The sequence below is a fragment of the Ictidomys tridecemlineatus genome, chromosome 15, assembly GCF_052094955.1.
Source record: "Ictidomys tridecemlineatus isolate mIctTri1 chromosome 15, mIctTri1.hap1, whole genome shotgun sequence".
Classification (NCBI taxonomy): Eukaryota; Metazoa; Chordata; class Mammalia; order Rodentia; family Sciuridae; genus Ictidomys; species Ictidomys tridecemlineatus.
This window is the reverse complement of record NC_135491.1, coordinates 44,148,431-44,172,520: the sequence shown is the minus strand read 5'-3', so window position 1 is coordinate 44,172,520 and position 24,090 is coordinate 44,148,431. Positions and strand designations below refer to the sequence as shown.

The window sequence follows — 24,090 nt, the reverse complement described above, 5'->3', positions numbered from 1 at the left end:
GTGCCCAGAGCCCTGGCCCCCATGCTGAGCCCCAAGAGCTCCCCAGGCTGTTCCTAGTCTGCTAGATAGCCACACCCTATTATCCAGGCAACCAGTCACCTCCTCCAAACAGTACATCTCCCCCATTCTAGGAGAAATAAAATTTTGTCTTTATTTAAAAAGTAGCAATTGGGCAAGTTGGGTATGCAGTTCCTTATGGCTTGGGGAGGGAGGCTGGGCTTCCAATTCTTGAGTTGGTCAAGAGACACTTGGAATTTAACCATGGATTTGCAGCACTGAGGCACGGGTGCTGAGAAACAATCCTGGAGGAGTCCCTAATCACCCAGTCACTCCTTAGTTTGCAGAGGTACTATTTGCAGGGTCCTGTCAAAGGCTACAGCTAAATTGTGCACTAAACTCCCCATTCAACTTGGTTCTCCAAGCTGAAGAGTGGAACACTGTGCCCAAGAGGTGTCTTTGTAGGCTCATAAAGCAGTAGAGAGGCCCAGAAGCTCACTGGAAAACCTCAGCCTTCTGGGCCTGGACTGGACATCTGTAGTGGGTAGGGCTGGGGTGGTTTAGGCTAGGCTCTAGGATAGGTTTCGGGGGGTCATAATAGCCAGGGAAAAGCCAAGGGCTCACAGAGCCTCCTATGCTGGAGCAGCTAGGCCTTATATACACAGAGCTCACCGAGCTGCCACTGGGGAAGGGTTTGGGTTGGGTTTTAGGGCCTGGGGTGTGTCCTGGCCAGGCCGCAGTGCTCGGGGAAGACAGGGATTAATGAAGAAGTTCTGCAGGAAGCGGCGCCTCAGGCCCTCTGGCAGGTAGTAGTGGATGAAGTACATGAGCCCCAAGCCGCGGCCTGGGTAATAGCGGCGGCGTGGCCGAGCTGCCAGCAGCGCGTCAGTGATGGCATCGACAACTGGGCTGAGGTCAGGTAGGGCCAGGCTCAACGAATGCAGAAACTGCCCATGCGAGTGTTCGACGTAGTCTTCACCGTAGGCTTGCAGCAGCTCTTGGGGCAGGTTGGCCAGTAGTAATTGCTTGCGCTGTTCCCATTGGCTCACATTTCTCACTGACTCTGGGGAGCAGGTAGCAAGGTCAGAGGGAGGTTGGCTAGGAAACCAAAGGCTAACAGTCTATTTAACCATGTTTCCTCCAGCCAAAGCCAAGTCCATTCCTCAGAGCTGTCCCTGCTCCTATAAGACAATGTCCACCTGTTTCCCTGTACCAGACCCCATGCGTGCCCCATCCATAGCCCCGATCCTCACCTGTCTTGAAGCAGCCAGGCTGGATGACACTGACTTTGATCCCCCAGGGAAGCAGTTCACAGCTGAATGAGTCCATGAGCAGTGCCATGGCTGCCTTGGAGGTCCCATAGGCTGCCAAGCATGGATATGGCATGTCTCCTAGGGATAAAAGGGGCACAGTGAGGCAGCTCAGCCTTTGCCAGGGTTTCCCCAAATCCCTATCTGCCCTCCAGAGGGGGAGGGCTCTCACCTGCTGGGCTACCCACTGTTACAATGCGACCCTTTGAGTGGCGTAGGAGTGGCAGGAGGCCCTTGGTCAGCTCCAATGCACCAAAGAAATTCACCTCCATGCAGGTGCGGAATGTGCTCACTGGAGATAGCTCCACGTCGGCTACTATGTCGTTGAAGCCTGCATTGTTGACCAGGCCCCACAGGCCTGCAGTCATGAAGGCAGGGAGAGAAGCCTCAGGTCAGTCCAGTAGCAAATTTTAAATCCCTGTCCCTTTCACACCCGCCCAGGCATGCCCTACCCTGTGGAGCAATGCCAACTGACCAGTGCTGGTGGTGTGAGCCCTGGTGAACTCCAGCGCACGTCTAATGTCTGCTGGCTTAGTCAGGTCCATCTGCAGCAGCCTTAGGCGAGGGGAACAGCAGGCACGCAGCTCTAGGGCGCCGGGGCTATTCAACTCCAACACGGTGGCCAGCACCGTGAAGCCCATGGCGTCCAGTTTCTTGGCCGTCTCCTTGCCAAAACCAGAGTCGCAGCCTGGCCAGGGCAGGGCAGCTAGTGAACTCTCTTGGTGACCCAGTCCAGCCCCAAGACAACCCGAAGATCACTGGGGTCTGGGTGGGACCCAGGCTCTTAGACACTCAACTCAATATTAGCTAACAGCCTGCTCTCCTTCCCTATATCCACTTCTGGTAGGCTTTGTCCTTCTGTGACAGCTATCATTTTCCTATCTCCTGATAGCTACCCCACCAAATGTGGCTTTTGTCCCCGACTTTACAGAAGAAACTGAGTCTTAGTAATGCTAATTTGCTTCCTGAAATTACATAGCCAGCACAGAATAAGGTCAGGATTCTATCCCAGGTTGCCTGAGACCCTGCACCATCCCTGATGTCCTCCTGCTTGCTTGATGTTAAGTCATAGCTCGCATGCAGTTACTGTACAGCTTCCCTTCCTACCTGACTCCCTACTCTGAGAACCTTGCCCTTCCTTCCTTTAACTGGAAATTGAAGCAGCATCCTCAGTCATTTAGTCCCTTCTAGCTCACTGAATTCATCCTTTCCTTAAGTAGCCAGAGGGATTTTTCCAAAAATGATAATCACTCTGTGGCTGAAAACTTTCATAAGGCTCCCCAGAGTCCTCAAGATGAAGCCCAAGCTCTCTGGTATCATCCATCAGGCTCTGTCCAACCTGAGACTCTCTCCAATCCCAGTTTCAACTATTGCTTGAGGCTCTAGGTAAGCTGGAAACATATCCTCACCTCATCCTCGGCACCCTCCCGCAACCCTTGCAATTCCAATCATGACAACAGTTGGGTCATGATTTTCTGAACCCCAGAAAATATTTTCTGAGTTTATATTTTCTGAACCCCAGACTATTTGCCCCCAGAAAGGGAACCAAGGTAGATTGAGAACAGACTTGCATTTGAATCCCTTCCTAATCCCACAGAATATGACTGGACATCAGTTACCACTGTTGGAGGCTTAATTTATTCTGGTTGGTATACAAAGAGAAGAGCCACCAGGTAGGGCCAGTGAGGGGGTCTGTGGGTACCCGATAACCCCCTGCTTCTTGATTCTGATTCTGGCTCTGTGGGTAGCAGTTAGGGGAGGGGGAGGGCCAAGGAAGGAGAAGGCCCTCTGGACATCCCCCCTTGTCCTGCTGAGCAGAAAAGCTGCAAAGCAGTTCTGCTTGCTCTGAACACTCAGTACCCCTCATTTCATCCCTTACCCCTCTGCTGAGGCAGAGAATAAAGCTGGGCTGGGGGCTGCAAGTTGGGCTTTGTGCAGTTGGGTGCCCACCAACTCAGGCTGGGGAGTCCTTCAAAGGCAAGTCTAGCTGAGGGAGGAGAGAGGAAAGGGGGAGGGGAAAAGAGTTTTTTGGGGGGGATCGTGCCTGCATACATTTTCCTCAGCTCCCTCCCAAAGCAGATAGGCCCTCCACAGGAAAACTAAAGCCTCCCAGAACCTCAGCGATGGAGTCCCAACATAGTCACCTACATTTTACACACCTTCTTACCAGCAAACATTACACTGGGTAACTCTTAGTACCTCCAATCTGCCTGGATGTTCACACACAGGCTTACCCCTGTCACCCATTAGCACATGAGTTTGCATATAGGTACCCAGCCCAAACCCAAACGCATAGCAGAACTAATGAAGTAGTTTTTGGCAAGCAGCGAGGGGTGGGTGGCAGCACTGGCAGGCATAAGACACAGTGCTCTTAGGTAGGGCAGGACATGGTCACTTAAGTGTCTTGTAGCCTGATCTTGACTGAGGAAATGCCAGATGTGAAGGCATTGGGAAGGCAGGAAATCAGTGCTACAGGAGATGGAAGCTTTGCAACCAGGGATGGAGGGAATCCAGGTCTCAGGGGGCAGTCCTTCTCTCACCTCTCTCCGCCTTAAGGCTAGGAGAATCCACAGCAGCATCATAAAAACCTGAGGTCAATCTCAGGAAAGACTGCCCAGTAGGGCCTCTAATACCTGCAGATGGCCTGGGGCCTGTTGAGGCAGCTCACAAACTAGAAGGCAGGAGGAGATCTGCCCTGTCCCTGAGGGCAGAGCCTATAACTTAGTTCCTGCTTCATGCTAGGAGGATCTGATGGCTTTCTTTCCTCAAACCCCTGAAACTTGGGTCTCCTGAATCTTCACACTACACCCAGAATTGGGTCTCTACCATTTGGCCTGAGCTCTACTCCATTTATACCTCTGCTAAAGCCCAAAGCCCTCTAACCAGTTTCTATCGCTCCCCACCTCAGCATAGTCTAGCTTCTTACCTGCTATCCAAGGCCTCTTCCAAGGAAATCTTACGTCCCATAACATCCCTGTAGCCAGACCGGTTATTGACTGTCCCCTACCCAGGTCATACTTATTCTTGCCTTAAACCTTTGTCCCACACCTTTTCTCTGACCCAAGACACCTTTCATATTTCATCATTCTCCCTGCATCCTCTGAGACCCAGCTCAAGGATTTCCTCCAGAGTTCTCCCAGTCCCATTTATCATGCAGGACTCCTAATCGGTCTCTGAGAAGCCAGTTTGCTAGGTGTCCTCAGGACAGGCCCAATGCAAGAGCCCAGAGTACCTGTCCACAGCCTTGTTGGTTGAGGGAGAAAGTAGGTTGTTCCTGTCCCCATACAATGGGCCAGTGCCCCCGGGCCTTTCTCCCCATCTCCACTTGTGGTTGAGCACCTCCTTTTCCTTCCCTTGCTCAAGTGATGGATTTATTCCCCACTCCAGACCAAGAAAATTCAGTCAGGCTGCCAGAGGCACCGGAGCCTTGTTCTCCAGGACCTCTTTGGGCATTGAGGACCAGGCAGGATGGAGGGGAGATGCGGGGTGCAGACTCTTGCTATCTCAGAAGGTTGCCGGTAGGTGGTTAGACCTAAGAGGCAGCTGAATGCCCAGTTTTTCCTCATGGTGACCTCAAGATTTTCTGAACTTCAAGGATTCCAGTCAGTGCAGTTCCCTTCTAAGCTCCTTCCTCTGCCCCCAGGGAACAGAACATGCGACAACATCCCACACGACGACGTCCCACACGGAGATACCAGGCAGAGTTCAATGGATGACTGACTCTCCTCCAACTTGTGTCTTCTGAAGTCCCTCAGAGCTCTATTCCCTGCTACACGACTGTTCTTTCACAGGGGCACACAGCATAAACTCCCCAAACTCCAGAAGGTTCCCCTTTTCTCAGTCACGGTTTCCTTTGAGCACCTGCCTACTCCCTAGCTCACTTTCTTTCCAACACTCCCTGGAGCGGCAGGTAGTTTCCCAGATTTGGGGAGGTGCTCAGCGCTTCCTACTTGGCTTGATCCCTAATACCCAAGGGAACTCTCTCTCCTGGGCTGGGGAGCCCGCCTTGGCCATGCCCATGGGGAACCCTCTAGGTGTGCGGTCCCGCCCTCTAGCCTGGATTCCCCGCACTCCGCGCACTCACCGGTGATGAGCACCGCGCGAGTGGCCACCGGCAGGCGCAGCGGGCGCGCCAGGCGGGACAACGCGATCCAGCCGGCGGCAGCCAACACGGCGAGTGCAGCCGGCGGGGGCAGCAGGCGCTGGCACAGCCAGTCGAGCGCGGCCAGCAGCGCCAGCGCCGCCAGCAGCGGGCGGCCCAGACGCAGGTCTGCGCGCAGTAGCTGCAGCAGCGCGCGGGCCGCCACGAGCAGCCAGGCGCCGCCCGACGGCCAAGGCCAGCGCTCCATGGCGGCTGGGCCGGGGCGGGGCGAGGGCTGGACTTGGGAGAGAGGAGAGGGACTTGGGGCCGGGACGCAGGGTGCAGAGGTACACCAGATTGGGGCGGGAGGGATACTTTCTCTGCTGGCCCTCGGACCTAGCTTATAAAGAACCCCGGGGGCGGGACGAGGGCGGGGCGGAGGCGGGGCGGAGGCGGGGCTTTTCTTCACTTCACGCCCTGCACCCCCCGCTGGGCAGGTGTTCCCCCATCCCCCCCCCGCCCACCCTTCCCTCCCTCTCCGCCAGATCCGCTTTCGAAGAAGCCAGAACAAAGTCCTAAGTTGCTGCGCGAGGAGGAGACTTTTGCCGCGGGCTGAGCTGAGTAAAGGGCTCATGGGCCCAGCTCCAGTGCTCTGCATCCTCTCACCCCTGAGACCCCACGAACGCACCCAGGGCCATGAGCCGCCGCGCCCAGGTGAGCACATCCTGCTCACACTTGCTCGGGACACCTGAGGACAAACACAACTTCCATTCAGGCTCTCCACATTGATTGTACCGCCGTAGTCTGGCGGAATTCAGCAGCGAACCAGTCCGCCCTCGCCTGGCCACCGCCTGCCACACCCGCATCAGCACACCGTGTGCGGCCGAAGGTCCCAGGCATGCATGCCCTAACGCACACTCACACATGAGTAGCTTGCGGTCACAAAATCCTCCTGGGGCCGGGGCTGAGGGAAGAGAGGTGACCTTCCCTCCTTCCTTCTTCCCTCCAGGACCAACTCTGGGGATGCACAAAAGCCACCTCATGCCACTCAAGTACATGTGTTTGGGGGGTGTGGGTGGGTGGAGGACCAGAGGAAGCTTCCAGGTCTTACCTGTGCTCCTCTCCTCCCTCCCCCTGCAAGAGCCAAGTCAATGGGAACACCCCCAGAGTCAGTGAGTGCAGCCTCTCGGACAGGGTGGTCCCTGCCCTTCTCCCTTGAATCCCCAGGGGATAAAATAAGTGGTATGTGGGTGCATATCCATGCCTGTGTGTATGAAGGTCCTCGTTTGTGTGTGGCCTGGTGCCCCCCTGCCCACCCCTGTGTCTGGCACCCTGTGCCTAGCTTCATGCCAAAGCTCTGCCAGGGACTGGGAGTTGGTGCCAGTACCTGGGTGCCAGGCCTTTTGCTGAGGAGAGAAAGTGCAAGCCACTGCAGAGGGGGTCCTTGTCACCCTGTGAGCCTCCAGGCCTTGCCCAGTGCCTCCTGCTGTTCTCTTTAGGTCCTGGGAGAAGATTATAGACTCCTTATCACAGCTCCTAACCCTGTTGCTCATTGTCTCTCCTGCGCCCAGGCACTGTGCCAGGGTTCTATGAAAATGCCCCCTCCAAAGCCTTCTCTGCACCCAGACTTGGCTCCTAGTGGGCCAGGGAGATCACAGGGAGGGGCTGGGGGCGGGGCCAAGGGAAGAAGCTCTGAGTGGAGGACCCATCTCTGGCCAGAGCCACTCCTCTTCCTCTACCTTTCCCTCCTTCTGGAAGTATGGATGACAGACTAGACCTGCCCTAGGAGGCAGGAATTTCCTGGGGAGGGTGTGTACGCCTGACCTTGGGTACATTTACCTTGTGTGCCTGTGTTTGTATGTACTTATGTCTATGGGGCTCCATGGCTTCTCTGTACCATGTGGTTGTATGGTTCCCTAAGCCATGATCCTTCCTCTCTCTCTCTCTCTCTCTCTCTCTCTCTCTCTGTGTGTGTGTGTGTGTGTGTGTGTGTGTGAGAGAGAGAGAGAGAGAGAGAAAGAGAGAAAGAGAGAGATATTAAGAGACAGAGAGAGATATGTGTGTTTCTGGTAACTTCCTCTTCTCAAGTCTGGGTCATCCTGCTTCTGGAAACTCAGAGAAATATACTTTATCCAAATCCACTGACTTTTATTGCCCTGTATGCATAGCCCAGGCTCAGAGGTATATACTCATCTTGGCCTGGCTTCCTGCTCTGAGCTGTAGAATGTGCATTGGTCAGAACCTCCCACCCCTCCCAGTTCTAGCCATCCCACTGAGAATCTGACTATAGTTTCTTCAGCCTCAGACCATTAAGGCCTTCCACTTGGGAATCAGAGAAGGAGATATAAGGGGGTATCTTGGGGAGTTTTCAAGGTCAAGGCCACATAGGTAGTGCCAGTGCTTGCCAGAACAAAAATGGAAGGGTTGGGGGATGGAGGCAGATAAGAAAGGTGAAGGTGTAACTGAGAAGCAGGGTCCTACCCTGTCCCTTGAAGGAATCATGAAGGACTTTGATTCATCAGAAAGACCACGGTGGGGAGAGACTGGCTTAGCCTTTGGATATGGAGTATAGGATCGCTAAGATAGGAAAGGGGGTATTTTCAGTTCAGCTTCTAGGACACTGTGCCACCTCAGGTGGAACCAATAGCCTTGTGAGATCTCAGTTGCAAACTAGATTATCTGCCACATTATTATACACCTTCCTAATTCATTTCCTTCTTAGACCAGGAGGCCATTCTTCCTTCTTCCCAAGATCTGTGCTTCAACCTTCTGTGGCCTCCTTGGCCACTGACCCTTTCCCCTCATCAGGTGGAGGTGTTCTAGAAGTAGAGGGTGTTTCAGGCAGTCATAACTGGGAGGGGCTGGCCCAGCCCTGTCTGAGGCTGGTGCCAGGTCGTGCCTGCCTAGGGGCAGACAACCAGCCTCTGCCAGAACCAGGAGTCTGGGCTGGTTGGGGCCTCCCTGGAAGAGAATGGAAGGGGGGCAGAGGGCAGGAACCCTCACAGATAAGGTGAGGCCTGGGAGGAAAGAGGAATGAAGGGCAACCAGAAGGAACAAGCCCCTGGAGCCACCCTGCCCCAAATCCTCAGCTCACATCTTCCTTAGTCTTTTGTCCTAACTCCCAACCTGTCAGAAACTGCTTAACCCTTAGCATGCCCCAGGATTTGGAGGACTCAGGGTCCAGGGCAGACTGGCTGGCTCTGGTCTACTCTGGCAGAGTCCAGCAGCTCACTGGCACCATCTGCTGGCCCATTGGAAGGGTACAGCTGTGAAGGGATAAAGGAAAGGAGCCCTGGATTTGAGGATGAAGGAACAGAAGTCCCTAGTTGGGGGTGCCAAGTGGCAGTCTCCAAGAGCGTTCATACTATATTCTCTATCCTGGGTTCTTGGAGCCAGGCACTCATTTATCACCTCGTCCTTCCTCTGTGGTCCAGCTCAGAGGCAACAGAATCCCAAGGAGCCCTGCATTCTGCTCACATCTGACATAATGACAAAGGGGCTCCTCTTCCTGCCAATGGCCAGTCCTTGCACGTGCTCTAGATCCCATCATGCCCCTGTGAAGGACAGCAAATTTATTTAGTTAGTTAGTTTTTCCAGTACTGAGGGTCAATCCCAAGGGTCCTTTACCACTGAGCTGTATCCCTAACCCTTTTTATTTTTTGAGACAATCTCACTAAATTGCCCAGACCTGACAACAAATTTTTATTGACTTCCTAATGGATTCGGGCCCTGTGCTGGACAAAGGGGACAGGGTGTCTTGCTGAAGACAAGAACAAAAAACAACTGGCTGTACCCAGTAGCAACTCTGGCTCTGGCCTCTCCTGTTGGTAATCTCAATCCTACAGTCCTTTCCTCCGGCACTGTTCTCACATGGTCTCCTTCTTTTCTCAACCACATTTCTCTAAAGTTGTCAACAATCACTTTCTCCACTTTGCTCCCCATCCTGACCTCACCAGATGTCACCACTAAATGACCTTCTAGTCACCAAATCCCATAGACCCATCTCTGTCTTCTAACTTGGCCTCCTTGAAGCCTTTGCCCTGCTGGCCTCTTTTGATGGCCCCAAGCCCTGTCTCCCCTGCACAGCCACTGCTGCTGGTTTCCTCCTACCTCTCTGCCTCTCCTTGAGCCTCCTTCACCAGGTTGTCTTCCTCACGGTTAGCCTCTGGCTGTGGAGATCTCAGGCTCTTCCTGCCCTGCCATGCGCATATCTTGCTTACATGCTGGCCACACTTTCGGCTCTCCAACCAAGGTCTCCTTTCTGCCCTAGATGCCTCCCTCGGACACACATAGGCCCCTTGCTCTCAGCATGTCCAAAATTGGTCTCATCATCTTTCTGAGTCCTGGGAGCCTCCTCCTCCCCACCATCTTCCCCACCTTCATTCCGTGTGTTGATTTCCAAACCTCTTACTCTATCCCAAGTCCTGGGTTAAGTGCAAAGGCCTCACAATAGTACTTTATAATAGGTCTCTCATTGTCACCATTTTACATGCAAGGGAAGGAAGGCAACTTGGTTGTTAAAATTAATTCCAAAACTTGTTTCTTTACAATTTCCATCAGAGGCTTCCAGAGACTTAGAAAATCATTCAAGATCTTGGACTCGACACTGGATCCACCTGAACATCCAAACTCAGGTATACCTGAACTCAAAGTCTGTGCTCTTGAGAACTGTTAGTGTGGAGCTGTTTGCCACATGCATGGCCTCTTAGACTTCATTCTAAGGGCAAAGGAGAGCTTGGGATCATCTTCAGCAAGACACCCTGTCCCATTTGGCCAGAATTTGGGGAAAGCATGAAGACTGGAGGCCAGAAGTCTTATTACTACATCCACACGAGGGACAGGAACCAAGGTCTCATTTAGAAACAGCCCAAGGTGTTCACATACATGCCAGGGCTGAGGCCAGAGGGAACTGAATGCTTGTGGATTCCAGCACTTCATACATGTGGCATGGGAACCCTGGAGGATGCCAACTTACCTCCGAATGCCCTAGGTGTGAACTGAAACCCCCCATTTTTTAGAGGTATCCCATCTAGGCTGAGCACCTTGAAATCAGGCCCTTTATTACCCAGGAGAAGACAGTAAGACACAAGAAGCCAGGAGTGTCATTTGGGTTTTTAAACTGTGTCTGGCACCTCTGAATTCTTTTCCTGTCCCCAGGATTAAAGGCAGATGTTTGGAGATTAGGGTCCTTGGAGGTGGGAAACAGTTTGTGCTCTGCAGTGTTTTCTGGACCAGCCTCAGGGGAAAAGCAGGCCCCAGCTGAGAGCACTTAGGGGAAGTACTTGGCTGACTCTGGGTGTGATCTGTCTTGGATCCTCCAGTTGAGATTTTGAGGATTAATAATCCTCTTTCACATTTATTGTGTGTTTGCTGCATGCCAGAAATTTGTGGTCAGCTTGCTTGTACTTTATTTATTTTCCTTACACACATCATACCTCTGAAGCAGGTACTTTCATTAGCTCCTTCCCAAACATAGGACATAGACTCAGAGAAGTTAAACTCCATGCCCTAGGTCACCCAGCCATCCAAATCCTATTCTCCTAACCATCATGCCACACTGCCCCTGGCCTGAATGGCATTATTTAGTGAATGGCACCCGGGTGAAAGACTGTCAACCTTCCTTTATTTGCTTCTGGATAAAAAACATGTCTCTTCAAGGCAGAGTTAAGGCAACTTGGTTGTTAAAATTCCAAAACTTGCTTCTTTACAGCTTCCATCAACCCTGATTCAGGCCTTTTCTTGGCAGAACAACTGCAAAAGATACAAAAATTAGTTTCTGTTGGACGCCTGGTGTCATTTATTTGCATATACATAATTCAGCCCCACCCCTGGTGGCTAATACCCCCCAGAGGAAGCTGAAGCTGTTTTCTGATTGCTGGTGGGGAGGCTTGTGTGTGTTGTTTTTTAAAAATAAACTGAAACCAGATGGATGGGGTTTTGTTCACAGCCTTGCCTCCAATTTTCTCCAGCGAATTCCTTGAAAAGGCAACCACCTATGAACAGTGCCTGTGCTCCGCTCCGGAGGTCCTTCACCACTGGTATGCAAATAGCCAGTGGGGTTGGTATTTCTAAAAGAGAAAACAAAAGGGAGAAGAGAAGAACTCTGTGGCTCAGGGACTTTCCAGAATGCAGGTCATCTCCAGGTAGAGCCCCAATTTTAGTTCTGCCCTCACTCTCTTTCCCCCTCCCTTGAGTTTAGGGTAGGCTAAGGGGGCAGGAGTCTTAGACTAAGATTGAGACAAAAGCACCTGGACCGACCCCCATGTACACCCCATTTTTGGCACTAAATGTTGCCATGAGATTCCAGATCTCTGGATGGGTTGATTTTTAGCCTCAGGAGTTATCTCTCTCCAAAGGGACCCATAACCAGTCATACTTCCATCCTGGAAAGGCAGACACTCAAAGTGATTATTGGAATATTTTTAACCAATGGCCAATTCCAGAGCTTTGTAATGCCCAGGAGCCCCCCCATTAAGCGATTCAGGAAGAACAGGCAAATGGGTGCCCATTGGTCCCTGTGCCAGGGGGTTAGCATTTTTCTCTGGAAAGTGAATTGGGCATTGTCATAGTGAGGTAGGACCTAGTCCCCAGGCAGGGGAGAACACTTCCCAACCCTGGCCTTCATTCCTAGCTCAGGACACTGTTCTTTTGGATTCTGAGGGGTTTTTTTGTTTTTTTTTTTTTCTTTTTCCTTTCAGATAATTGTGTCAGGTTACATAAGGTTTTGAGATATGAACACTCAAAGAAAATTCCTCTGGGAGCAGGTCTGAGAGGCTCCAGGCGCAGAAAGTGCTTTAAAGTGTTCAAAGAAAAATTCAGGTGTCTCAGCCCTCCACAATTTCTGAAGTAAAGTAAATGAGAGTAGCCAACAACTTTGCATGCATGTACTGTTTCCCATAGAAATGAACAAGCAAAAAGATAGATTTCATGTTGAAAGAAAATCTCCCGCTCTGGGAGCCCTGCAGAACCCAGCAGAGGTCATTTTTAGAGTGGGCAGCTTGGACAAGGCTGGTAGAAATGGAAATCCTTAGCAATCCTGGACCTCTCTGTCTCTCTTTTCCTTTCTGCATCTTAGGTAACATATGTAGTAAATACAAACCTTCAGTTTTCTAAGAAACATAAAATAAAAACTGGATTATTGGCAGAAAAGCCTTAAACTCTTGGTTCCTAGGACTCTGAGGGCACATTTTCCACACACCATGATTTTTATTTCATTTGCCTTAGAGGAGTGGCCCTCCAGCAGCTCTGTTGCATAAGGTGCTGCTGATTCCAAACACCTTGTCCCCAACTGGAGACATACAGTAGGTTTTATCTAGGTCTGAGAAGAGTTCTGGAAGGGTGACATCCTGTTCCAAGTCACACTGGTTATAGTCAACAGGAGAGTTTGCCAGAGGCTTCTCACCAAGGAAGCAGAGGGAATATTTTAAATACCAAACAGCACTTTTTGCTTAAAGCACAAAGTGGTCATAAAAACCACTTAACAAGGGAAAATTAATGGAAGGAAGATATCTTGAATGTAGAGGTGGGAGCTTTACAAAGGACATGGAAAGAATAGATTTTACTATGTTGAAGGGATAGTAATATAGGAGAGTCTTTTTTTTTTTTTTTCTCCTTTCTGTGCTAGGGTTGGAACCCAAGGCTTCACATATACTCTCACTGAGTTACATCTCCAGTTCAGAAAAGTAATTCTTTTTGGTATTGGGATAGAACCCAGTGGCTGTCTACCTCTGAGCTATACCCCCAGCCTTAAAAAAAAAAAAAATATATATATATATATATTTATTTTTTGAGATAGGGTCTCACTAAAGTTGCTGAAGCTGGCTTTGAACTTGACATTCTCTTGCCTAGTCTCCTAAATGGCTGGAATTAATAGGTGTGTGTCACTACTCTTAGCTCCAAGAAACTCAATTTTACACAAAAGTAATTCAACTAGTGGCTATTTACTTTACCAAAGACTTCACAGAAGAATTCTTATAAGGTATACTGTCCTTTCATTTATTCATTCCTTCTGTCCTTCAACATGCATTCATTGAGTGCTTACTGTGTTCAAAAAGAATTTATTGAGTGCTTTTTAAGGAAAGCAGTAGTGAGTAAGACAAATATTTTCCCTCTCCCATGGTACCTCTTGCTGACTGGCGGAACAGCCCTGAATCAGATCATTGTACTGTGGAGAAGCCACTGACAGAAGGAACTAGAAAGGAGAATCTCTTGATCTGTGGGAGTGAGGGCCTCTTCTATTCTGGGGTCAGAGAAAGCATTCCTGGAGGAAGCAATGTTTCAGGAAGTGTGAGCACCAAGTGCAGGTTCTGCTGGCTCAGGCCCAGGGCAGGATGAGCCAGCTCACCTAGGGAGTCTCCTCTGGCAGTTCCCAGAGTCATGACAGCCAGCTTGGGATGAAGGGAACCCAGTTCTTCCAGGAAAGGAAGGGCAACCAGAGAGGTCACAGAGATCAGCCAGAGTGAGGAGGCAGGCAAAGTGGTGGTGGCTTTGATTCTAATTTCATGATATATGGGAGTATCTTGCTGGGCATGGTGGGCACATGCTTGTAATCCCAGCTGAGAGGCAGAGGCAGTAGGAGTATCACAAATTTGAGGCCAACCTCTTCGACCTAGTGAGATCCTATCTCCAAAAAGAAAAAGATCTGGGGATGTAGCTCAGTAGTATAGTGTCCCTGGGGAGCAGGGAGAGCAGGGGGTTGTAAACAGGAAGTAAAATAATTAGCCTTGCTTTATTTTCAAGACCACCATAGGCTGTGAAAAGAATGGACTGGTGGGAGTGGGGATAGGAGCAAAGAGCCCCCAATGGTTGCAGGGAGACTGTTGTGCTGACCAGGGCAACAGATGCTGGTGGCCTTATGGAGAAGCCAAGTGATTCATCTAGGGCCCATTGAAGAGGAAGGACACTGTGACCCAGACAAAGCAGACCCAGAGAGCAAGAGCTCTGGTTACCCACCTCCCACTGAGGCTAATTTGATAATTAAATTTAATTGCATTCATTGATGAAATGGATAGCATCAGGGAATGGACAGGGAAGGTTCAGATTCAATGACTACTCCTCCTTCATGTGCTTTATCTGTATGGTCAATTTTCAGGCTGCATTACAATGCTGTGTAGCAGCTATTGGTACCCTCACTTTACATACAAGCAAATTGAGATTTAGAGAGGTTGGGAGATTTGTCTAAGGTTGGTGTCTGTCAGAGCTGGGATTGAAATAGGTAATCGATGATCTGCCCTGGCACAGGTGACAAGTCCCAGGAATCCTGCCAGTACACTAACTCTGATTGAGAACCTATTCCTGGCTCAGGCCCAGGGTAGGATGAGCCAGCTCTGCCTGCCCAGGAGTCTCTGGTAGTTCCCAGGAGTCTTGTAAGCCAGCTCTCAATCTTTTCACTTGCGTGCATTCAAGCCATAAAAACACAGTTGGCCTTTATCTCCAGTGGCTGGGGCTTGTCTACTCTGGGTAGACCTGTCCTGCTAGTCAGAGGCAACAGCTCTGGGCAGGAACAAGCCCAAGGGACTGACTTCTGTACCAGAAAAATGTGTCTCGTGTTTTCATAGAAATTGGCCCCCCAGGGTAGTGAGGAGAGAAGTTGGGACAAAACTCCCAGCAAAGGGAAGCCTGTGGGAAAAGGCCTGAGGGTAAAGCAAACACTGCTGGTTCCAGTAGCTGAGGTCATCACTGAGGACAGAGGTGGGCTATGACCATGGAGGACAGAAACTGTCTGAGCAAGGCCTGGGAAGCCATGTTCCAGCATTTCCAGTGATCCTAAAGGCAAAGGGAGCCCTGGAGGTATAAAAAAGAACTAACTAACGGGGTGATGTTTCTGCATTAGGAAGAGTTCTGTGATACCCGCCTACCTGGGAAAAGGCAGCCTGTAGTATTCCTTAGTCAGTGATACCCTGGGGAATTTCAGCTTCTGGACTGGAGATCTCGTGATGATGATAAAATCAGAGAGAACATGATGGAGCTCTCAGTGCCTTTAGATAGCAGACTTGGGGGGAAAGGATCCTTTTTTCTGAGAGACTGGCCTGCCATCACCCAGAGGGACATGGAGGGACTCTAAGCTGTCACTTGTTTTTTTGTTTGTTTGTTTCAAATGAAAATAACTGTAACTTGTTATATGTAGGTTCACTTACTTCTATTTGAAACTCACTGTAGCCAGGAGTGGTGGTGCTCATCTGTCATCCCGGTTACTTGGGAGGCTGAGGCAGGGGGATTGCAAATTCAAAGCCAGCCTCAGCAATTTAGTAAAACCCTGTCTCAAAATAAAATATAAAAATGGGGCTGGGACCAGATACCATCAATAGATGAATAGATAAAGAAAATGTAGTGGGGTTTTATGCAGCCATAAAGAAGAATGAAATTATGGCATTTGCAGGTAAATGGAAGGAAGTGGAGAACATCATGCTAAGTAAAATAAGCCAAACTCTGAAAATCAAGGGTAGAAAGTTTTGTCTCATATGCAGATGCTAGAGCAAAATAAAGGAAAATAGTGACAGGGCAGGGTGTTCAGATATCATAGGGAAGCTCAGGAGAGTAGAAGGAGATTGAGAGGGAGGGAGGAGGGGAGAAGAAAGACAGGAAAGGAATGAATTCAACAAAATTATGCTATGTGTATATATAAATATGCCACAGCAAATTCTGCCTTTATATACATAAAACACTGGTCAAAAATAAACTATTAAGTAAACATGTGAAAGAAAGACCAGTAGAGTATAGGAAGGAGAATAGGGAGAGAGAGGAGGAGATAGAGAGGAATGGGGAGAAGATGGAAATGGAATAAATCAAATTCCTTACATGTATGATTTTGTCAAAACAAATCCAGCTATTATGTATAACTATAATACACTAATAAAACAAACAAACAAACAAACAAACAAATAAATAAGAATGGGACTAGGGATGTAGTAGAGTGCCCCCGGGTTCAATTCCCAGTACTACAAATCAAACAAACCCGCTATATTTGTTTCCCCTTGCTGCTGTAACCAATTACCACAAACATAATGCCTTAAAACAATACAAATGTGTTTGTTGTTGTTGTTGTTTGTTTGTTTGTTTGTTTGTTTTTTGGTACCAGGGATTGAACTCAGGGACGCTTAACCATTGAGCCAAATTCCCAGCCCCTTTTTGTATTTTATTTAGAGACAGGGTTTCACTGAATTGCTTAGAGCCTCGGTAAATTGCTGAGGCTGTCTTTGAACTCATGATCTTCCTGCCTCAGCCTCCTGAGCTGCTGGGGTTACAGGCGTGGAACACCATGCTTGGTTCAAATGTATTATCTTATGCTTCTGGAAGTCAGAACTTTGGAATGGGTCTCACTGAGCTAAAAAGCCAACGTGACAGCAGGTTGTTTCCTTCTGGGGGATATAGGGAAGCCCATTTCCATGCCTTTCCCAGCATCTAGAACCACCTGCATTCCTTGGCTCATAGCTCCTTCTTCCATCTTCAAAGTGCCTTTACTACGCTGACCTCTGTTTCCATCATCACATCTTTCTCCTACTCTTACCCACAAGGGCCCTTGTGATTACCTTGAGCCGACTCAGATAATCCAGGGTCATCTTCCCAATTGAGATCTTTAACTTTATCTCACTGGTAAAATCTCTTTCAACTTGTAAGGTAACATACCCACAGGTTCCCCGGGATTAGGGCATGGACATTTTGGGGAGGAGGCTGTTATTCAAACTAATATCCACTTTAACAAATAAAGAAAAAGAAAGATCAGCCTGGCATCTGGGAGGAGAATGGACTGGAAATAGGTAGACTGATGTTAGGGAGACCAGACAGGTGGTTGCTGTAAAGATCAGCAAGGAAGATGCTGGTGGTCTGTTTAGGTTGGAGGGGAAGATTGGACATAGGACATGTTTCAGAGGGAGGACAGCCTGGTTTAGGGGGCTATCTGGGTTAGGTGGGCAAGAACTAGAGAGCAGATGTGGGAAGATACCTGAGTGTAGAGATGGGCTGGTGGGGTATGTGACAGTGCCCTTTGGGGGGCCCAAGGAGCAAAGCAGGTTAGTGACAAGGACAAAGAGGGCATATAGAGATGTGTTGCATCTAAGACACCCTTGGGACATCCAGGAGAGGAGCCTTAGAGGTAGATGGATCCACAGACTAGAGGGCTGTGATTCTTGGGATCCTCTCCTTTTAAGGGCATACATGGACTCACCCTTCACCTTGATTTTTTTTTTTCTAAATAAACCACACTATGTGTATTCTTTTTTTTTCCCCCCCGGTGGACACATCTTTTATTTTATTTTTATGTGGTACTGAGAATTGAACCCAGCACCCCGTGCACACAAGGTGAGTGCGCTATCGCTTGAGTCACATCCTCAGCCCCTCACCTTGATTTTTTGAGTCACTATCTCTATTTGATCCTAAGTTTTCTCCATTTCCAGATAAGAACTAAGAAGACATCTTGTTTCTGAAGCCAGGGTAACCTTGATATTTATTCTATGTGGAGTTTGAAATTTTTTTGTTTTTGTTTTTGTTTTTCTGGTGCTGGGTCTTGAACCCAGGGGCACTTAACCACTGATATATATTTATTTTGAAAAGTGTCTCGCTAAGTTGCTTAGGGCTTTGTTAAGTTGCTGAGGCTGGCTTTGAACTTGAGATCCTCCTGCTTCAGCCTTCCTAGCCACTGGGATTACAGGCATGAGCCACCATGCCCAGCCTCAAGTTTGTGTTTTATCAGTATTGAAAACATGAATTTAAATTATACAGAGGTTAAGTCATTTGCATGAGGGCCCTTGACTGGCTCATGACAGAGCAGGAAGAGTTATGTCACTTTCATTGCATGCTTGTGACTTAAACATTTTAGAGATACGGATGTTTTCTGTCTCTATTTGCCCATTCTGAGCAGATAGCCAACTAACCCTACTCACCATTTTGGGGCCCTAGAGATATGGAGAAGATGGCAGCAAAAGACTCATCCTGTCTTTTGAAAAGGACTGAGTTCACAGGAGGATCCATTCTGAGTGTTCCCAGAGAAAAGGAGAGGGGGAGCTTTCAGGCAGCCCAGCTGAGCAAGGAGAGGGAAGCGAGTCTCAGACCCTGGTGTCTGTTCCCTGGCAGAGCCCAGACTTGAAAATCCTCAAGGATGAAGCCATGGTGATGTCCTTAGTATCAGAGAGGACTCATGACTGGAGGATTTTTGGTTTAGAAGAGCCCCTTGGAATGCACTGGGAAAGTGGAGTCCAGTGGAGACCAAAATTGAATTTCCCATCAACTTGGAAGATGGGGTCTCCCAGAAGGATTTATGATCTGTTTGGGGGCAATAAGGAAATGAGATATTTTGCATCATTTATGCTAAACTCTTATACTTCACACTTTGTGTTATGAGGTGCCTTCACTTTAAGTAGTGCAATTTATTTGTCTAGATCTGTCTGCCCCTCAGCCAGTAATCTCCTGAAGGGCCAGTGCCTAGCACGTACTTTAATTAGAGGTTGCCTGGGGTCTTCCTGAAAGTGATGGTCCAAAGGTGAGAAATTGAAAAGAGGACGCGTTTGGGACAAATCAGATAGACAAATTGTGGATGGATGGTGGTGTGGTGGTAAAGGGTTTCCTCCGAAGAAAGCTTGGGGTGGGGGAGAAAAACGGGAAATGGACCGGCTGGGGAGCCAGGGGGGTCCCTGGCAAGCCCCGCCCCGAACCGGGGTACCGGCGCTAAGTGACGCATCGCGGTTTGGCCGCTATGGGGCGCCGTAGCCCGCTCCGTTGCCCGGGGAACGGGCCTAGCACCGGACGAGAGAGGTCCAGCCCGCCGTGTCCTGCCCGGGCGCTACAGCTAGCCTCCCCGGCCTGGAACGGGAGGAGTTGCCGGCTCAATCTCCATCCGGGATGGGGCCCCGCGCGGGGGCACATTGCCTCCCGGTCCAGGGGACCGCATCTGCCGCGACGGTTTGAGGCCCGGCCGCCCCTGGGGAGGGTGGACGGCCAGGTGCCGGGCCGAACCACTGGCCTGACCTTGGCCAGGCGGATCTGGCACCGCTGCCGCCACGCGCAGGTGAGGAGCAGCCGCCGCGTCTCTCACTTTGGAGCCTGGCCTGAGCCACGGTGTCGCGCGGCTGCTGCTGCCTGGCAGGGCCCTGAGCTCACCTCGCCCTGGAGCCCGCGGCCTGGGATCCATGGAGCCAGCAGAACGTTGGGCTTCTAGCATTCATCAGGTCTGCAGATCAGCACTGAGCGCTCACTGTGTGCCAGGCTCTGTGCCAGGAGCGGGGCCACGGGCGGCTCAGAACAGACGCAGCCTGTTTCCAGAACCCGCAGAGTATTAAGGAGGGGGTGGGGAGCAGGCGCCAGACACATGACTAAAGTGACTTTGGATCGAGTTAAGTGCTCTGGATATGAAATGGAGGGGGTGGCCAGGGAGGGTCTATCTTAAAAGGTGACTTTTAAGTAAAGAACTGGAGGTTGGAAAGGAGCCAGCAATATGAACAGGGGAAGGATGTTTCTGGAAGAGGGAAAAGCAAATACAAAGGTCTGGAGGCAGCAGAGTACTGATATGGAACAGAAAGGACAAGAAGAGTCCTGAACTCCCGTGGTAGGGGTTTCAATTTTATTCTAGCAGTTGGAGGAAATCGCTGAAGAATTTTGAAAAGCTCAAATTTTGAAAAGCTCAGTATGGCTATCCTAGTTCTGCCAATCTAGTTGTGCCTTCTAGAACTCTCTGGATCTCCATGTAAGGGGACATTGTTTTGCATATTGTTCATGGGAGAGAAAGTGAAGGCATCCAGGTCTGAGACCAAAGAGTAGAGAGATCTATGAGAACAATTTGAAATGATAGGATCCACCTCAGAGTGTTTTAAGGACTGAATTAAGTGAATTCCATTGAAGCACTTAAAACCTGGCCCAGAATAAGTGTCTCTAAATGTTCCTGAAGGCTATTATTATCATTGAAACACTGTAGGAGAGCAATGATGGAGGCTTGGATTAGGATGATGGCAGCAGAGAGGGTAAGAAGTGGCTTCACTTCCTTACTGAAGGAGGGCAAGATTCGGGCATAGATGAGGGGTGGTCCCTATTTTTGTGGAACTGGTGGTTCACTGTGGGAGACCTGGTCTGTAAACAGATAATCAGAAAGATGCAATAAAAAACAACAGTGGGGCTTACTTAGTTACCCAGTTTCTTCCCCCTTTTGTTTTTGTTTTTCTTACTTTGTCCTGTCGCAACTTTGTTCTTAATGACTTGATCTTAGTGGGTGTTCCCCCAGGCCTGGCTTCTACTACAATCATATGAGTTGATTTCCTGGTTAAAATCAACAACCCTTGCCTCTCTTCAATGACCTTGTTTCTGTTCCCTGTTGCTCCCTCCTTCTTGTCCCGTTTCCTTCACTTAACTTGGATCCCAAACAGTTTGTAGTGGTTGCTGCAGGAGAAGGGCACAGAAATGTTTGTACACCATGTCAACTCAGAAATGATTGAGATTTCAAGCTTTTCTTGCTATAGCAACCAACTTCAGCATATTGTTTATGAGAGAGAAAGAGAGGGCCCAGCCACATCTGAGAGCAATGACTGGAGAGGTCTTTGAGAACAGCTAGAAATTACAATTTTCTGGGAATTATGTGATATGCATCTCAGAATTTTGAGACCAGAGATTTTTCTGGCACCTGTGGGGAAGTTTAATAAGCAAAGTACTTGACCCTAAAAGTCTTTTGTATAACAACTTTTTTCACTGTGAAACAATGAGCATCATGAAACATTTTCTTTCCAGCTTCCCTTTATGGGTTAAAATTGGGCGTCTGTATAATACAGTTTTTAAATGAGCAGCTATTAGATCTTGGTGAAAATTATCTCAAAAGTGAATCCTGAGAAAAAAGTGAAAACTTGTTTAGAAATACTTGCAGAAAAATATCTCACTTAAAAAATTAGGAGAAAGAAAAGCTGCTTGGGGACAAAACTTTACTGTAGAGCGTTGCTTCCCTCTGGGTTATGGAGGTCAAATGAGGTTGAACTGGCCTTTGGCTGACAACTAGAACAGGGTCCTGCACAGCCACTTAGTTTGTTGTCTAGGGTCTGATTCCAGTTTTAACCAGACATCTGACAGTGCTAGGAAGTTCTGTGGCTTTTCCGCACAGTTCTGCAGCTGAGCAACTCAGAATTGCTCTTAAGAGTAAGAAAGCAGGCTAAGGATATAGCTTAGTTGATAGAGTGGTTGCCTTGCACCCCTCAAACCCCAGCAACCGCCCCCCCCAAAAAAGTAAAAAAGTACTTAACTCAAACAAGCACTCTTATTACACAGTTGTTAGGCAGGAATTCCTGGTTTGTTTGGCCTGATACAAGGCTGTGCATTATACTAAAGCATTTGGTCAACATGACAACCCAGTGGAGCCAGGAGGGGAAGAGGTGACATCTCTTAATTATTTATTATTTAACATAATAATGATAATTTGAAATAATAATTGTGTGTGTCTGGGTTACTGGGAATCAAACTCAGGGCTTTGCATATGTTAAGCATGCACTCTACCACTGAACTACACAGCCCAACTCACTTTTTTATTTTTTAAAGCAGTTAAATGCTCATGATAAAAAAATTTCAAACAGTATCAAGATAAAGACAAATCTCTGGGGCTGGAGTTGTATCTCAGTAGTAGAGTGCTTACTAGCATGTGTGAGACACTGGGTTTGATCCTCAGCACCACATAAAAATAAATAAATAAAATAAAGGTATTGTGTCCATCTGCAACTAAAAATCAAATATATATTGAAAAAAAAAAAAAAAAGCAAATCTCTCTCTCAGCCCCAGCCCTTGGGCTGCTAAATCTTTCCAAAGGCCGCCCTGTATTTCATTTCTTATATTTCCTCCCTAAGAGAATTTGAACATATAGAAATATAAATGTCTTTTTCCCTCTTGGTTTCTATTCACTTGGTATCTCACTCTACAACTGAACATCTTGCTTGTTTACTTAACTGTATATAAAAGATCATTTTGTCCTTTGCTTTTGATATTGTATAGCATTTCTTTATGGGGATGTGCCATAGTATTTTATACTTGTTTCTGTCCTTTATTATAAACAACTTTGAAATGAATCTTTGTGTCTTTTGCAAGTATGTATATAAGATAAATATCTAGACATGGAATGTCTGGGCTAAAGGGTATGTGTTCTCCATTTTGGTAGACAATGCCAAATTGCCTTCTAGCTACCTTTTTTGAAAAATGAGTAAAGAAGAGACCAAAAGAGATATAGATTCATGATTTATTTAGTTCCTCTATCTATGAGCAGCAGTATAAGAAACAGAAAAAGTTTCTATCTCCAGGCCTAGCCCTCTTCCCTGAATCCAACCTATCTTTCCCCATGGGTAGCTCAGATCCCTGGACCCTCTAAGCTTCCACTTCAGTCCTGTCACTTAGAGAGAGAGAGAGAGAGAGAATTTTTATTTATTTCGGCGGACACAACATATTTGTTTGTATGTGGTGCTGAGGATTGAACCCGGGCCGCACGCATGCCAGGTAGCTTGAGCCACATCCCCAGCCCCTGTCACTTTCTTTTCTGACCCCAGCACCCTACCCTCTCAGTTCTCTGGACTTTCTGATAACCCTTTTTAGTAGTTAAGTTGATTCTGAAGTCCTCAGACATTGCCGAAATCCAGGGCTGAGACTTTGTACTTTAGCTTGTTTGTTTGGACAATACATAAATTTCAGAAAAACAAGAACAACATTTCTTTTCGTGTGTGTGTGTGTGTGTGTGTGTGTGTGAGAGAGAGAGAGAGAGAGAGAGAGAGAGAGAGACAGAGACAGAGAGAGAGAGAGACAGAGAGACAGAGAGAGACAGAGAGACAGAGAGAGAGAGAGAGACAGAGAGAGAGAGAGACAGAGACAGAGAGAGACAGAGACAGAGAGAGAGAGAGAGTTTCTCACTGTGTTAGCTGGATGGCCAGCTCTTTTAATCAAAAATTTAAGCTGGGCATGGTGGCACATAACTGTAATCCCAGCAGCTCAGGAGGCTGAGGCAGGAGGATCTCAAGTTCAAAGCCAGCCTCAACAACTTAACAAGGCCCTAAGCAATTTAGCGAGACCCTGTCTCAAAATAAAAAACATAAAAAGGGCTGGGGATATAACTTAGTGGTTAAGCGTCCCTGAGTTCAATCCCGGGTACAAAAAAAAAACAAAAACAAAAAGTATAATCAAAATCTTGTTGGGTGCTGTGATACACACCTGTAATCCACCCCTCTCAAATTAATCAAAGTGTGTATATGTGTTACTGGGTATTGAACCAAGGAACACTATCACTGAGCTACATCCCCAGCCCTTTTACTTTTTTTTTTTTTTTGAAACAGAGTCTTGCTAAATTACTGAGGCTAACCTCAAACTTGTGATTCTCCTGCCTCTGCTTCCTGAGTTGCTGAGATTACAGGTGTGCTCCACCACACCCACTTTTTAAAAATTTGTTTTTTGGTACTGGAAATTGAACCCAGGGATTCTTTACTACAGAGCTATATCTCTGGTCCTTTTCATTTTATCTTGAGACAGGGTCTCACTACATTTCTGAGGCTGGCCTCGAATTTCTAATCCTCCTTTTTTTATCACCAGAGAGTCTCTGGGATTACAGGTGGGCATCACCAAGCTTGGCCATGCTCAGCTTGTGTATGTGTGTGTGGGGGCATTGCTGGGGCCTCATGCATGCTAGGCAAGTACTTTACCAATGAGCTACACCCCCAGCACTTTTCTTTTGTTGTTTTAAGACAGGGTGAGTAGCTGGGATTACAGGTG

General features: G+C 48.4%; 2 protein-coding genes and 1 long non-coding RNA gene across 12 annotated transcripts in view; 1 reads left to right on the top strand and 2 right to left on the bottom strand.

The window, feature by feature from the left end:
* Positions 1-125: 125 nt before the first annotated feature.
* Positions 126-5,785, bottom strand: Hsd11b2 (hydroxysteroid 11-beta dehydrogenase 2). Of its 2 annotated transcripts, XM_078032519.1 has the most exons (6): positions 5,392-5,785; positions 3,187-3,294; positions 1,783-1,995; positions 1,480-1,665; positions 1,251-1,388; positions 126-1,060 (listed from the first exon to the last, which is right to left on the bottom strand). In XM_078032519.1, the coding sequence occupies exons 1-6, from the start codon at positions 5,654-5,656 to the stop codon at positions 666-668; spliced, it is 1,305 nt and encodes a 434-aa protein (XP_077888645.1). In that variant the 5' UTR covers positions 5,657-5,785; the 3' UTR covers positions 126-665. The 2 variants fall into 2 exon arrangements, with proteins under 2 accessions (XP_077888645.1, XP_005318375.1); XM_005318318.4 differs by lacking the exon at positions 3,187-3,294 and having other exon boundaries at positions 5,392-5,784.
* A 140-nt stretch (positions 5,786-5,925) lies between these two features.
* LOC144370889 (uncharacterized) lies at positions 5,926-19,826 on the bottom strand. Its single transcript, XR_013430953.1, has 4 exons — positions 19,480-19,826; positions 11,342-11,456; positions 6,776-11,139; positions 5,926-6,136 (listed from the first exon to the last, which is right to left on the bottom strand). It is a non-coding gene; the product is annotated as an uncharacterized LOC144370889 (long non-coding RNA).
* Positions 5,955-24,090, top strand: part of Zdhhc1 (zDHHC palmitoyltransferase 1) — a 32,757-nt gene continuing 14,621 nt past the window's right edge. For 5 of the 9 annotated variants that reach the window (XM_040278957.2, XM_040278959.2, XM_078032502.1 and 2 more), the window contains exon 1: positions 19,077-19,387. The gene's annotated coding sequence lies outside the window, so the exon portion shown is untranslated. Of the gene's footprint in view, positions 6,103-9,948; positions 10,023-19,074; positions 19,388-24,090 lie in introns of those variants that run through there. The other 4 variants (XM_078032499.1, XM_078032504.1, XM_078032503.1 and 1 more) reach the window with 4 other exon arrangements.

Coding starts and splice junctions, on each gene's coding strand:
- Hsd11b2 (XM_078032519.1), bottom strand. CDS start 5,656: ATGGAGCGCTGGCCTTGGCCGTCGGGCGGCGCCTGGCTGCTCGTGGCG. Junction 3,295..5,391: donor TCGCGCGGTGCTCATCACCG/GTGAGTGCGCGG, acceptor CTCCTCCCTCAG/CTAGACTTGCCTTTGAAGGA. Junction 1,389..1,479: donor AACAGTGGGTAGCCCAGCAG/GTGAGAGCCCTC, acceptor TTTTATCCCTAG/GAGACATGCCATATCCATGC.